The sequence below is a fragment of the Malaclemys terrapin genome, chromosome 23, assembly GCF_027887155.1.
Source record: "Malaclemys terrapin pileata isolate rMalTer1 chromosome 23, rMalTer1.hap1, whole genome shotgun sequence".
NCBI lineage: Eukaryota > Metazoa > Chordata > Testudines > Emydidae > Malaclemys > Malaclemys terrapin.
In genome coordinates, this window is record NC_071527.1 from 14,832,292 (window position 1) to 14,846,945 (window position 14,654).

General features: G+C 64.4%; 1 protein-coding gene across 2 annotated transcripts in view; it reads left to right on the top strand.

Annotated features, from left to right (window-relative positions):
- PKN1 (protein kinase N1) overlaps positions 1–14,654 on the top strand; it is a 47,499-nt gene that overhangs the window by 13,096 nt on the left and 19,749 nt on the right. Inside the window, exons 1-2 of one of the 2 annotated variants that reach the window (XM_054012466.1) lie at positions 11,149–11,574; positions 12,695–12,992. In XM_054012466.1, coding sequence (XP_053868441.1) covers positions 11,530–11,574; positions 12,695–12,992 — 343 coding nt within the window. In that variant the 5' untranslated portion in view covers positions 11,149–11,529. Of the gene's footprint in view, positions 1–11,148; positions 11,575–12,694; positions 12,993–14,654 lie in introns of those variants that run through there. The other variant, XM_054012467.1, reaches the window with a different exon arrangement.

The window sequence follows — 14,654 nt, forward strand, 5'->3', positions numbered from 1 at the left end:
ATTCCCCCTCCCCCCAATGCTGACAGCCCCTGGCTTCTGGAGCGGCTGGCCCTGACCCTGGGGGAAGCACAGCCTAGTGGGGGTTTTCATACCGGGGTTTGGCATCCTCGGGGGCTGCTGTAGGACTGAGGTGAGCACCATCCCCCCACTCTGGCTTGGACCCCCCCTTTTCAAGCCCCCACATCAGCCAGGCACCATCCCACCTGCCTGTGTGGCTTTGGGCAGCAAGTCCCTCCCCTGGGCTGAAGCATTGGGACAGGGACTCTGGTCACTGGGGCCCCCCAAAAGCACCTCTGAGGGGATGGGCGCAGTTAACCCCTGCAATCCCAGTGGGAGGTGGCAGCTACTAAATCTATCCTAAGGATGGGAAGGAAACTGAGGTACCAAGATGAAGTGGCTTACTACTGGACAACTGCCCACCCTGAGCTGGGGTAGAACCCAGGAGTCCTGGCCCCCAGCTTCTCCCACTCTAACCACTAGTTCCCACTCCCTTCCCAGAGCTGGGGATAGAATCCAGGAGTCCTGGCTCTCCCCCACCCAACACCAGTCCCCTCTCCAACCCCCCCCCTGCTCTAACCACTAGACACCACTGCATGCCCACTGTGCAGCCTGTGCCCGAGCAGAGGCTGTGAACACGCCTTCACTCTGCCTGCGCTCTAACCCTGCAGGGCCCATATGACTCTATATGGCCCAGGCCCCCCCCGTTCCGCCCCCCCCCCCCCAGGCATTGCAGAGCCAGAACTCGGAGCGGGTAGAGCAGCTGGGAGGAAGGAGCAGGGGCGTGTGACTCCCATGGCACTGGGAGCCCAGTGGCGGGGTGGGGGGGGGAGGGGGAAGCAGGCAGGGAGTTCCCAGCACCCAGCCCCTCTGAATGACCAACGTGGGAACCGGCCTTGGGGCCTGGCACTTGGGCGGAGCCGCTGTGCAGAGCCGGCAGCCGGAGCCACTTAACCCCTTCCCCTCCGCCTTGTCTGGTATGAGTGGCACCAGGCCTGGCTTGGTGGGGGCTGAGTTTCCTCCTGTGTTAGATGGGGAAACTGAGGCACAGAGCAGCAGGGAGTGGGATAAGACCTGGGAGTCAGGACCTGCCTGGAGTGGGATAAGAACTGGGAGTCTTGTGCCCTTCTCTGGGCCGCTGCCCATGCGCTGTGGAGCACAGCTAGGCCCTGCCCTGGAGTCAGGGTCATGGCAGCAGACTGTGGCTGTCTGTCTGTAGCTGCCCCTCACACCCAGTCGCACGGGGGGGCACAGGCGGTTGGGCCGGACTGGGCCCGCTCCTCTTCTCTCTCTCTCCCCCTTGCACTCTGCTCCGCGGCCCTTCCCCACCCCCCTGTAAGATGAGTTTGCCGGGTCTCAGCCCAGTTCCCAGAGGGACAGGCCCGTCACCATGGCAATGGGTGCTAACCGGGCCCCTCGGAGCTGAATGGCTCACGGGGAGCGAGCCTCCCTTTCTCCATCTGGAGGGGGTCCCCGCGGGGCTGAGCCGTGCAGCCAGCATCGGGGAGCTCTCTCTGTCTGGGCTGCCGCTGATTAGTGGCCTAGAGCAGGGTGGGGCTGGGAGCCAAGACTCCTGGGTTCAATTCCTGGCTCTGTCACTGTTAGCAGGTGACTCCTGTCTCTCTGCCTCAGTCTCCCCGTCTGTGCAATGGGGGTTCTGAAGCCTGGCCTGCGGGCGTGCTCTTCGCAGTGCACTTTGCCCCCCTTGTGCTGGGCATAGTGCCCAGTGCTGTTATAACCGTACTGGCGCTCAGATGCCCGGTGGACGAGAGTGCAATGAGTACCTAGGTGGCACCACTCATTGAGTTATGGTACAAGCGGTTGGCGAGGCCGCTTGGGTCCCTGCAATGTGACTGGGCTCCCATTGGAAACAAAGGGAGAGCGCCCCCTGCTGAGCCCTGATCCCCACTCCCTGCAGCACAGCGCCCCTTAGTGCCGCCCTGGGGCTCTGGGGCCAGCACTGATGGGAGGGCGCCCCCTGCTGAGCCCTGACCCCCCACTCCCTGCAACACAGCGCCCCCTAGTGCCGCCTTGGGGCATTGGGGCCAGCGCTGATGGGAGGGCGCCTCCTGCTGAGCCCTGAGCCCCGCTCCCTGCAGCACAGCGCCCCCTAGTGCCGCCTTGGGGCATTGGGGCCAGCGCTGATGGGAGGGCGCCCCCTGCTGAGCCCTGACCCCCGCTCCCTGCAGCACAGCGCCCCTTAGTGCTGCCCTGGGGCATTGGGGCCAGCGCTGATGGGAGGGCGCCTCCTGCTGAGCCCTGAGCCCCGCTCCCTGCAGCACAGCGCCCCTTAGTGCCGCCCTGGGGCATTGGGGCCAGCACTGATGGGAGGGCGCACCCAACTGAGCTCTGCTCCCTGCAGTACAGCGCCCCCTCGGGCTGCACTGAGGCACCCTGGGTGTTGTCCCAGGCAGCGTCCCGGTCCCTATCTCTCCGGCGCCATCCCGGCATTGAGCTCCAGCCAGCAGCCCTCACGCTGACTCGATTCCTATCTTGGCAGCAGCCCCTTAATGAAAAGGGCCTTGAGAAATGATCAGGTTAGCCTAGGCCGGCGCTGGTGATTGATGGAGGGCAGCAGGCAGGGTGTGTGTGTGCGCGCCAGGGCCTGCAGCTCCCGGGACTGGCTCATGCTAGGGGATGATGGGTGTCTGGGTCGGGGAGAGGGCGCTGGAGCCGGGGACCGGCCGGATGATCTGCTGGGCGAGCATTACCAGAGTGGCAGGGAGAGGGGACGTGATGGATCCTGGGTTGGGGAGAGGGTCTCTCAGCCCTGCAGGCTCCCCTGCCTTGTGGATCTCCGGGGGCGGGCGGGTACGACCCCTCTTAGCACCCCCCTGACTCCCTTGTAGGAGAAAGGAAGTCGGTCTCCCTTCACGCTTTGGCCAGGCATTGCTTTTATTTATATTATGCTGCCATCGAAATGCTACTGACACACACGCACACCCCTCACCAGGCCGGGAGCTGCAGGGACCCTGCATGAGAGACAGTCTCTACCTCGTATTGCTTCCAGTCCTCGTAGACAAAGGCCGGCTCCTTGGCCCCGGTTCCTGCACCACATGGCCACGGTCACAGTGAGGTTGGCAGAGCCGGGAATCGCACCCAGATCCTCTGGCCTTGACCCGCCAGCCCCTCCTTTCTCCAGCGGCGCCAGCCTGCTCCCAGTCGCGTCAGGCCCGGAACAGCTGTTGCCTTGTCACGTGGTGGCTCCGGCCCCTCTGCTCCCCCAAAGCCTTTGGCAGAGGGGAGCCGGCATTGCTGCAGCTGTCGCCCATGCTGGTGCTGCCTCCCAGTGCTCCCGATCCCCCCCAAATTCCCGACCAGCTCCGGGCACATGCCAGGGGGGTTCCCAGCCGAGATCCCGTCTCTCCCATCTGGCCTGGACTCTGTGAGAGGCTGGTACTAAACCCCCTCCCAAGACCTCTCTGCCTCCCCCTCTTGCATCAGGGTGGGGGTGTCACAGGAACAGGCTTGTGGGTCGCACTAGCAGGTCCCTGGGGTGGTTCATTTGCACCAGTGCACGGTGACAATAGTAACGTCCGTAGACCTCAGGACGCTTTCTAAAGCATTGTTTCCCCCAGTTTACAGATGGGGAAATCGAGGCACGGGGGGTGACTTGCCCAAGGTGACTTGCCCAGGGTCACCCAGTGGCCGGGCCGGAAACTGAGTCCCGGGGCAGCGATCTGACCACTCAGCCACGCTGGGACTTGTGAATTCCCTTTGCACTGGTGAAAACTGCCTCCGTTCTGTCAAAGGGCCCTCCGCACACGCCTTGCGCTGGCTGCCTGGTGTGGCTCTGCCACACACCATGAGACCCTGCACCGAGCAAGGGGCACTGGCCCTTTAAATCACGTCCTGTGTCCCACACGTGCCAGTGCCGGGGCAGGGCCCTGGGAAGGAAGCTGCTCCCCACCCCGGGGACTCCTGTTAAAGGCGACCTGCAGCTGGGTGGGTGGTCGGCTGCAGAGAAGGGCTGCGGGGAGCAGATCTGAGCGGAGGAGAGGACAGAGTGTGCTGACACGCTGGCTGAGCGGGGATCTGCTCGCGCCCTAGAAATACGCCGGGGGCAGTGATGTCTCCCAAGGCTGGGCTAGGTGCCCTAAAGGGTTAAATCCCAGTGCGCTGGCCCGGCTGCAGTGAATCCATGGGGGCTGCTGGACGCAGACAGACCCCGCGGCTCCCTCGGCTTCTGCACTACCTTGCTGAGGGGGATTCCGGATTGACCCCGACCCAGCCCTCGTGGGGCTCTGCAGAGCCACGTTCGGGCCGATCTAACCCCTGCTCCGGTTCGGTTCGGTGGCGGGCAGCGCGGGGGAGGGGGAGGCACAGCCCAATTGAACGGGGCTGCAGCTGGAGCCACTATTTCTAGAACTCGTTTTCTGGCTCTCAGAGGCATTGGGGGTGGGGATGCTGGAGTGCCCCGATGTAGATCCCCCAAGCCATACCCCATCCGCCTTGTGCCACAGCGGGGCCCTTGGAGCAGGCGTGCTTGGAGCTAGACCCCCTCGGTCAGGCCGGGACACCGCCGAGCTGGGGCAGGTCGCCCGGGCCGTGGAGCTGGGAGGCATTCAGGTCTTGTCACCCCCCAGCTGAGTCGGCAGCTCTCTGGAGCTCAGAGCCTGAATCCGTTACCAGGGGTGGTGGGAGGGACGGTCGCTCCTGTCGGCCTGAACCGGAGCCAGCCTGGTCTGCTGGGTGCTACGCACGCCCCAACTGGGGTCCCTGCAGGGAGCCCCCTTCTCAGTCAGGGGAGGGGAGGGGAGGGGTCTGTGCAGCGCCCGGCATGACGGGGGCCCCGATCTCAGTCTGGGGGGAGGGGAGGGGTCTGTGCAATGCCCGGCGCGATGGGATCTCGCTCAGATCTATATACCCAGTAGCATTAATTCAGATGAAGTTCCCCTCCTAGCTTGCCAACTGCCGGCTCTCTCAGCTCGGGGAGTTGCCTTCCCGCTCTCCTCCCCTCCACCCGCCTCTCCGCTCTGCCAGGGCAGCGCCCCCACCCACCCACCCCCGCGCCATCGGGGCTCTGGCACTGAGCCCCGTGGTGCCAGCGGCCAGGGAGGGTGAATGGCTGCTTTGTGCTGCTCGAGGCTCAGCTGTCCAGAGACGCTGACGGGGGAACTGGACGCGGTCCGACGGAAGCGGGTGGCCAGGGGATTGGCCCAGCAGTGGCCAGGGGCCAGTAACCCCCTGGCAGCGAGACCGAATGTGCCAGGACTATGGACCTGGGAGGGGGTGAATTACAGGCACGGCCCCATGCGCTCTGGCTGGAAATGGGCACTCGCTGACTTCAGTGCCACGCAGGTCTCATGGGCGCAATGCACCCTGGGCCCTCTCTGCCTGGCATGGCCCAACCAACGGGCACTGGGGTCAGTGATAGCACCAGGCAGCCCCCACCCCATCGCTGCGTGCCACCACTCATTGGGTGCTGCCAGAGCTGGGGGCAATGGGGTGACTGAATGAGAGGAAGGGTGGCCCAGTGGTTAGAGCACAAGGGACCTGGGAGATCTGGTTCAAGTCTTGGCTCTGCCACAGACTCCCAGAGTGACCTCTGCCAAGTCACTCAGCCAGTCTGTGCTTCAGTTTCCCCATCTGTACAATGGGGGTAAGAGCCCCACCCTGGCCCACAGGGGGTGTGAGGAGCCCAGATGCTATGGTGATGGGGATCTATAATGATCTTAGATCCCGCTCTGCTCTCTCAGGGCACCAACCCCCATTACAGGTTTTACTGGGGTTTAGTTGTTTTAGTGGTGGCGTGAGGGGGGAGCCAGAACACCTGGGTTCCATCCATCCCCAGCCCTGGGAGGGGAGTGGGGTCTAGTGGTTAGTGAGGAGAGGCCTGGGAATCAAGATTCCTGGGTTCCAATCCCTGTTGTGTCCCTGGTTCCCAGTACAACTTCAGGCCAATTTCTCTGTGCCTCAGTTTCCTCCCCCCGTGAGTGCAGGGATCATAGGCCCAGACCCCGGGGTTGCTTGTGGGACTCAGTCGAGGTCTGTAAAGGGCTGTGGGAGCCTGTGCCCAGGACAGAGCGATTTGGAAGCCGTTGCCCTGCGTGTGAGCCGAGGGCAGGGGGGTGGAAGTAGATGCTGCGGGCGCTTCCAGCACAGGCCGTGGGGCTGCGGGGTAGCGTTGGAGAGAGACACGGGGCTCTGGGGCAGGAGCCAAACCCGCTTGGGATCCCAGGGTGGGAAATGCTGGGCTTGGCAGATGGCCAGTTGGCTGCTCTCTGCTCGGCTCAGCCTGGTTAACCAAGGCCATGTTATTAGGTGTATTATGGTAGCACCTAGATGCCCCAGCTGAAACCAGGGCTCCATTGTGCCAGGCGCTGCCCAGACCCAGTGAGAGGCAGTGCCTGCCCTGGAGAACTCAGAGTGAATAGACCGAAGGTGGGAGAGGAAACTGAGGCACAGAGCAGAGAGGGCATTTGCCTGTGGTCACCCAGCAGTGGATAGAACCCAGGAATCCTGGCTCCTAACCCCCCCCAACCCACTAGACCCCACTCCCCTCCCTGAGCCGGGGATAGAACCCAGGAGTCCTGCGCCCCTCAGCCCTGCCGTACAGCACGTTTTCTCCATTCTCCCTGCCTCAGCTGGGGGCCCATCTAGCTCGGTCTCCTGGCAGCAGCAGCTGCTGCAAAGGAGGGGGTAGGGACAGCTGCCCCCCCGGGAGATCAGGGTGAGGACGGGGGTTCAAACCCAGATCTCGGCCCCGACAATCGCCCTGGAGCCGCAGCTGCCGAGGGAATGTTGACCAGCGGGGCCAGTGGGGTTTGCATCTCTGGGGAGCGCGGAGGCTGACAGCAGAGCCTGGGTCTCCGAAAGGCTGGCGGAGGGAAGGGGGTGTCTGGTGCCCGTGCTGCCGCACCAGCGACTCCCGGTTTGCTCTTGGGGTTCCATGAAATCGCTGCTCCCCCAGGCCGTGGCTCCCCTGTGCGAGCTGCTCCAGGGGCCAGTGGCACCAGCGGAGCGTCCCTGCAGGGGTCTGGGCTTGGGGCTCCGCGGGTCCAGCTGGGGCCTTCCACGTGCAGTTTCCAGGCTGGATCTTCAGCAGTGAGAGGTCCAGTGATGTGGGCAACAACACAGCCCGGATGGGTTGGCACCTGCCAGGGGGTCTGGCCCCACGGACCCCAGCGCAGCCCGGGCAGGTCGGCGCCGGCCAGGGGTCTGGCCCCACTGACCCCAGCGCAGCCAGGGCGGGTCGGCACTAGCTGGGGATCTCCCCATTGACTGCAGTGGGGCAGTGCCCCTTTATGCCCACAGGGAATCTGGCCCCCAGACCTCAGCGCTGGGTCTGGGCGGCTCGTCCTGCTGCAAAGGAGCTTGTGCGTGAGGCTGGTTTGCATACAGCTGCCCGGCCTGCCCCTCCTCCCGGGAGCCTGCCTGGGATGCTGGTTATTATTCAAATGTAATTTCTCTAAGGCCAGGAACACAGAGATCCCCTGCCCCAGCCCCGGCCGTGCCTCTGATGTTATTTAAAGAACCAGTCCAGCTAATGCAGCCTGGATCCCAGCATCCGCCCTCTGTCCCACACAAGGAACCAACTGGCCAGCCAAACTCCTGCCCTTCCCCCTCCTCGAGGCCGAGTGCCCCTCCCAGTCCTGCCAGCACCCCCTGCTGCTCAGTTGTCGCGGTGCGCTGCGGATCCAGACTCATATACCGTTTATATTGGGATTGCGCCTGAAAGCTGCACCTGGAATCAGGCCTCGTGGTGCTAGGCGCTGTCCGGCCCGGGCGGGCTTGGCTCCCACAGCTCTGTTCCCAGTCGAGCTCCAGAGTAAACAGGGCACTGGGAGCTTGTGGGCTTTGGAGAAGCCGGTTCTGGTGGGGGCTGGACAAGCCAGGATGCTGGGAGTGAGGCCAGATTAGCCGCACTGTTTCTTTAAATAACGTTAAAGGCGCCAGCGGGGGAGGGGAAAGGAGCCACGGGGTCAAGATGACACATTCGTGGGGCAGGCTCTAAAATCTGAAACAGCGAACGGGTTGCCCCGGGGATGGCTGCTGGGCACAAGCAGGGTCTTTGCACATGGGTGAGGGTTTGCAATTGGAGCATGGTTCCCGGGGGGGCATCAGCAGGGGGCGCTGTTACAAAGCCTGACATGCTCTTCGTGTGCGAGCGAGTGTTCAGCCTCGGTAGACTTGCTGCTGGTGGCGTTGACATGCCCATGCTTCGCAGGGGAGCTGCTGCAAGCGGCAGGGGAGTTTGCTCCCAGCCTGGGGCTCTCCAGCGAGAGTCAGTGCTTGGGGCAGAGTCACTCCCTGGGCACCGGGTGTCAGTGCAGGGCTGAGATCCAGGGTTGCCCTGCATGCTGTTGTGCCCACCTCTGCCCCAGGACTGGGGCAGTGACAATAAACTAGTTACACTGAGGGACTCCCCAGGCACCGCACCATCGATTCCTCCCCCAAGAGGAAACCTCCCCGTGGGGCCCGGCGCCCTGCTGCCGCTCAGCGCAGTGGGTGACAACACTTAACCCTTCCGCAGTGCGTTAGCACTGCCCAGATATGAGCCAGTTACCAACCCCGCCGGCAGGAAGCAGGGTCTGTATCGTCCTCACCATTGTGCTGATGGGGAAACTGAGGCACGGAGAGGCAGTGACTTGCTCCAGGTCACCCAGCGAGTCAGTGGCAGAGCTGGGACTGGAACCCAGGGCCCTCCAGGTGGCCAGTCCTCCTGTTGAGTACCCTGCTTCTCAGGAGCAATTGGCTCCTTTTGAATCCAAGCCAGGCGGTGCTGTCGGCCCCATGTTGGCTGCTATGGTGGAATACATACCCCTGGATGTTGCCAGACCCTCGGCCTCGCAGCTCCCTTGGCAAACCCCCCAGCGCTGTGACTCGCAGACCAGGGGCCGATCGGGGGGAGTTAGGGTGGAAGGTGCATTGGGCAGCTGCTGGCTGGAGAAGATGTGCTGGGTGGGCTCCTCGAAGGACGAGGTGTCTGCTGAAGGGAACCAGATCACCAGGCCGCCGGGTTTCCTGCCAGCCGCTCCGGGCACGGGGTTGGGAATACGGCCAGCCAAGGGCAGGGCCGGTTCCTCCTAGCCGGTAGCTCGTATTTTCACTTCTTTTAAAAGGCTTCATCTCTCCGGTCACGGGCTGAGCCAGCCTCCGCCTGTCCCCGGAGATCAGGCACCTGAACTCCCAAAGCGAGCTTTCATCTTGGGGGCTTGGGGACTCCCTGCTGCAAGCCGAGGGATGTGGGTCCCCCCTAGCATGGCACTGGGGTCAGCCCTGACTGTCTGGGGAGAGCGCCCCCTGCTGAGCCCTCTGCCCACTCCCTGCAGCACAGCGCCCCCTGCTTAGCCCAGCTCTCTGCAGCACAGCGCCCCCCAGCGCTGCACCAGGCCGGCACCGTCTCCGGGGAGCTCTAGTGAGTCAGCCGCTCTCGTTTCCTGCAGCCGGAGATCTCCCGACCAGGCTTCGACCCTGTGATCTGGCTGCATGCCAGCGCTGGGTGGAGCTGCCCAGCCAGCGCCCTTGGATGCTAGGCCACGGGGGCCGTTCCCAGGGAGTCCCAACCCTTCCCGTGGCGCAGCGATGGAGCAGCACAGAGGGGTCGCCTCTTGCTCCCACTCACCCCGGCCAGCCGTGGGCTGGCCCCTTGCAGGCTGCTGGCCCCGGGCCTGCTGGCCTTTCCGGGAACTGCCAGGATTTGGGAGCGACTCCGGCCTCTTCCTGTGACTCACTGCAGCCTGGTCTGTGCGGGGATTCACCTCCTGGAGACACCCCTGTGCAGGCCCCGGGCTGCTGTTTGCACCGGTGCAGCTGGACCCTTGCCCCAGCGCAGACCCCGGCTTTGTCAGCTAGTGTGTGGGGCGGCAGCACCCGGGGTCGCAACTGGGGCCAGTCCCCGGGGCAGAAGGGCCCCCATCCCCACTTTACTGGTGCTGAGTCTCTGCAGTAACAGGGCCTGCTGCAGCTGTTTGGGCCGTGTGCTGGGGCCGGCGCTGGGTGGGAGACCTCAGACCAGTGGCTAGGGAGAGGTGTCAGAGGCGCTCTCCACTCGAGTCAGTGTTAGCCCCCGTGACACTGGGGTGCTGCAGGGTGGGGGCTCAGCCGGGGGTGCTTTCTCGCCTTCCAGTCTGTGCTGGCCCCAATGCCCCCACGTGGCACTAGGGGGTGCTCTGGGGTGGGGGGCTTAATAGGGGGTGCCTCAGTGTGGCACAAGGGGGTGCTGTGCTGCAGGGAGTGGGGTGAGCAGCTCAATGGGGTGGCACTAGGGGGCGCTGTGCTGCAGGGAATGAGGGGGGAGGGTCACCCAGCAGAGCCGGGGATGGAACCCAGGTGTCCTGTGTTCCAGCTCGGTGCCCAGCGCTGAGCCCGTCCTGTGTCGCACGGGGGCCCGTCTGTAGCTCCGGGGTGGGGACAGGGCAGTAGGGCTCTTGTGCAACAAGGTGCGGCCAGCTGGGGTGGGCACGAGGCCTAGCCTGGCTGCCATGATGTGCTGAGTTACCCAATCTGCCCCCTCCCTCCCCCGCGTCTGTTCAACATCCCCCACGGCTCGGGTGGCACGTGGGGGGCAGCTGCTGCGACAGCTGCTCGCAGAGGGCCAGAAAAGGGGAAGGAGCTGCCCCCCATGATCTGGGTCCTGTCCCGGCTCCGAGTTGGTGGACAAGAGAAATCTGACTGCCGGGGCCTGCAAAGGGCTGGTGGGTCTCTGGTACAGAGTTGATCAGGGTGAAGGGAGAGTGCACCCCCCAGGCGCCTCTGGGGTGGGACACGGGGGCTGTCTATATAGGGATCCCTCATCCGGCGCTGAGATGCAGCCACCTCTGGGGTGGGACACAGGGGCTGTCTATATAGGGATCCCTCATCCGGTGCTGAGATGCAGCCACCTCTGGGGTGGGACAGGGGGGCTGTCTATATAGGGATTCCCTCACCCAGTGCTGAGATGCAGACACCTCTGGCATGGGACACGGGGGCTGACTATACAGGGATCCCTCACCCGGTGCTGAGATGCAGACACCTCTGGGGTAGGACACGGGGGCTGTTCAGCTGGGATCCCTGGATGAACATCCCAGTTTTGGGGCCCAGAGGGCTCTGCCCCAGGGTGTTTCTAGGGGGAGCTTGGCCAGTGTCAAGGGGCCCTGTGTGCAGAGTTGGGGGCAGCATGTGGGGGGGAGCATTGCCTGGGGGGTGCAGTTTTCAGCCACTCAAGGCATGGTCCGGGGAGCTTCTGGAGGGATAAGGGGTAGGGCCGTTTGGTCTCTGTGGGCGGGAGCTCAGCAGGTTCTCCCTGGGGGCATTTGGGGTTCAGCCTCAAGCTCTGGGTCTGGCTCTGGGGGGCTGCACTTGTGGGAGTCTCCCCCTCCCCCATTAACCCTTTTGGCCCAGGCTTGGCGGGGTGGATCCAGGCCCAGCCTGCGGTGCTCAGTGCTCGGGTGGCTGGAGGCAGTGCTGTGAGGCGCGGGAAGGGGAAGTGGTTTTGTGACACGGGGGGGGCGGGGGGGATAGACTCTGAGCAGCAGGAGGCCGGGTGTGGCCCAGCGCACGGACCCAAGGACGGACGGGGGGCCCGGCCTGGATCCCCCCGGGGCCAGGATGTCGCTCTCCGAGTCAGACTCCTGCTCTGAGCACGATCTGGAGGTACTCGGCCGGGTGGGAGCCCCAGAGGGGGGCACGAATTGTCCCCGTCCCGCTGCCCTGGCACAGTGGAGACGGAGAGGGTGGCCCGCCTGGCAAAGGGGCTGTGGGCAGCCCCCTAGGAGGGGAATCAGCCAACCCCCCTCCCAGAAAATAAAATATGGCTCTGCAAGGCAGGGCACCGTGCGGGCCTGGTGGGGGATGGGAACCAGGGCGGAGGTGGTACTTGGGGGGCACCATGCAAGGGGCACGGTGCCTTTCTGCTACTGCGCCAGCTGCCTGCAAACGGCTGAGGGGGGAGGGGCGGACAGGAAGGGACAGGGTTCCGCCCCCACCTAGGCCCCCACGCCGCCATCTTCTAGCCGGCCCCCCTGCTGCTCCCCGAGAGGCCGTGGCGGCTCCGGGGTGGCGCGTTGTTCACTAAGGAGCCTCCCCCCCGGCTGTGCCAGGTCCCGGGGGGTTGGGGGCTGCAGCGCTAGGGCTGATTACTGAGTGCCGGGAGGGGTGGGAATCCCACGGGCAACGGGAAAACCAGCTGCCAGGCCCTGGCAGGGGGGCCGGGAGCCAGCTGGGCTACCTGGGAGGATCCTGGACGCAGATTTCCAGAGGACCCCCCCGCCTGACCCCCCCCAGAGACCCTCGCCCAGCCGTCTCTGTGCCCAGAGATGAGCTGGTATTGTCCATATTATAGTAGGACCTACAGGCCCCAACTGAGATCATCCCCCCTCCTTGGTCACTGCCCAGACCCTAACCAAGATCAGCCCCCCCCCCATAGTGCCGGGTGCTGCCCAGACCCCGACTGAGCTCAGGACAGGGGGCTGGGATGGGGCGGGGGAGGCTGTGAGCTTGGGGGGAATTGAGGGGCCGTTGGGCCAGCAGATGCAGGAGTCTAGAGGGGCAGGTGGGGGGCGGGTAGGGGGCTGTCAGGGGTGGAGGCTGTTGCAGGGCAGCCATAGAGGTGGGTGGCAGGGAGGGGGTTGTCGGGGCAGCCGTGGAGGTGGGAGGCAGGAGGGGGGCTGTTGGGGGACAGCTGTGGCGGCAGGGAGGGGGCTATCGGGGGGCAGCCATGGAGGTGGGGCAGGGCCAGGCGCTGCAGGCCCTTCACCCGCGCTCTCCCCCGCAGGGCGAGCCGAGCTGGTCGGTCCTGGAGCAGCTGGCGCTCGATCCCAGCCCCGACCTGGCGGCCAGCAGCGTCCAGCTGCGCCTGGACGAGGAGAAGGAGCGGATCCGGCGCGAGATCCGCAAGGAGCTGAAGATCAAGGAGGGGGCGGAGAACCTGCGCCGGGCCACCACCGACCGCCGCAACCTGGCCAGCGTGGAGAGCCTGCTGCGCGGCTCCGACCGCAAACTGCGCCAGCTGCACTGCCGGCTGCAGCACCTGGACGCCCACATCATGGTCAAGGAGCCCGAGGAGAGCGGAGGTCAGGGGGCAGGGGCATGGCGGGCCTGGGGGGCAGGGAGCAGGGGTCATTGCTGGAGGACATGGGGGTCATACGGGGGTCCATGCTAGGGGGCCCAATGAGATGGTTTAGGTGCATTGAGCCAAGTGAAGGAGAGAAACCTCCTGTCTCAGCTCCCAGCAACTCTCCCCCAAGAACCAGATACTGGGGATCCCCCCCCACGCCTGCAGGGTAAAGGCTCAGTGCTCCGAGTGCTAGGAGGGCTTGGGATGCAGCTAGCTCAGGGCTGTCCTGGAGAGGAGGCAGGTGCCAGGCGGACCCCCACTAGTGGCCGGGGTTCATCAGGGGGCTGGGCACTGCTCTTCTTCCTGAGATGCGACGCAAGAAGCAGGGAAGGGAACCACAAGGCAGCAAATGCTGAACAGAACCCAGGGGAGTCTCCATCGCCCGGCAGCAATGGCCGGTGGAGCTTCCTGACACTAGGTTATTGGCACTAGGTTAACCAGGATTCAAACAGGCTGGGGGGGTTGTCTGGGGCTGGAATGGAGGCCTCTGAACACCCGCAGGATTGGCAGGGAGCCCCCACCCCCACCCCGTGGTGTGGTGTCATAGTGTTAGCACTTGTGCCAAGATGCAGCCACCTCTGGGGTGGGGCCGCTCTTTGTACAGCTCTCCAGCTGTCGGGGGCAGGAGGGCTCGGCCTTGGGAGTGGATTCCCCCATCCCTGTGGGGATTTGCCTGCCTCTACGGTAGCTAGCAGATGGGCCCAATGAACTGCTCTGCCATGGGGATCCAGGCTGCATTGCTGAGATGGCCCCATGGAGGGTTAGGGGGCAGTGCAGACCCTGTGGGTCACAGCCACAGTTCTCCCCCCCCCCCCCCCAGGAGCATTTTCACTAGCTCCCTCCTCCCCATCTAGCTGGGAATTGACCCCCCTCGGTGTCTGACCTGAGCTCCCTGAGTGCCAGGCCCCTGTGCGGTGCCAGGGCTGTACCAACGACTGGGATTTCATAACAGGAAGCCGCCACATGCCACCTGCCCCAGCAGCGAATCGCGGCGCGAGCTGGGGGGTCCGAGGCAGGAAGCGACACGGCTGCTTCCTCTATTGAGCTAGAAAAACAAATTATCCGGCGCCTGCTACAGCCCCTCCCAGCCCAGCAGCCCCGAGTGCCCCCCCCACCCCGAGAAAGTCCGTCTGCTTCATTATGACTTAATCGGCATCAGAGAGACGTGGTGGGATAAGTCTCGTGACTGGGACATGGGGATGGGGGTACAGCCTGTTCAGGAAGGCCAGGCGGGGGGGAAAGGAAGCTGGTGCATTACACAAGAATACATAGGCTGGCTCTGAGGGCCAGCAGGAGGCGGCTGTCAGACCAGTTGAGAGTCTCTGGGTAAAGATAAAGTGGGGGGGAGGGGGGGGCGCTGTCCTGGTGGGGGGGCTCCTCTAAACCACCCAACCCGGGGGAGGAGGTATTTCTAGAAGGAATAACAGAACTATCCAAACACACGCTCTGGTCGGAATGGGGACGTCACCTCCGGCACACGGCAAAGCGCAGAATTTCCAGGCAACTGTTGGGATGTGCTGGGGCCAGCTGTCTGTTCCACGAAGCGGAGGAAGTGACAGGGGAGTGGAGGGTGAGCAGCCCGGGATTCTGACCGAATTGGTTTTGCGTCTGAAGGCGA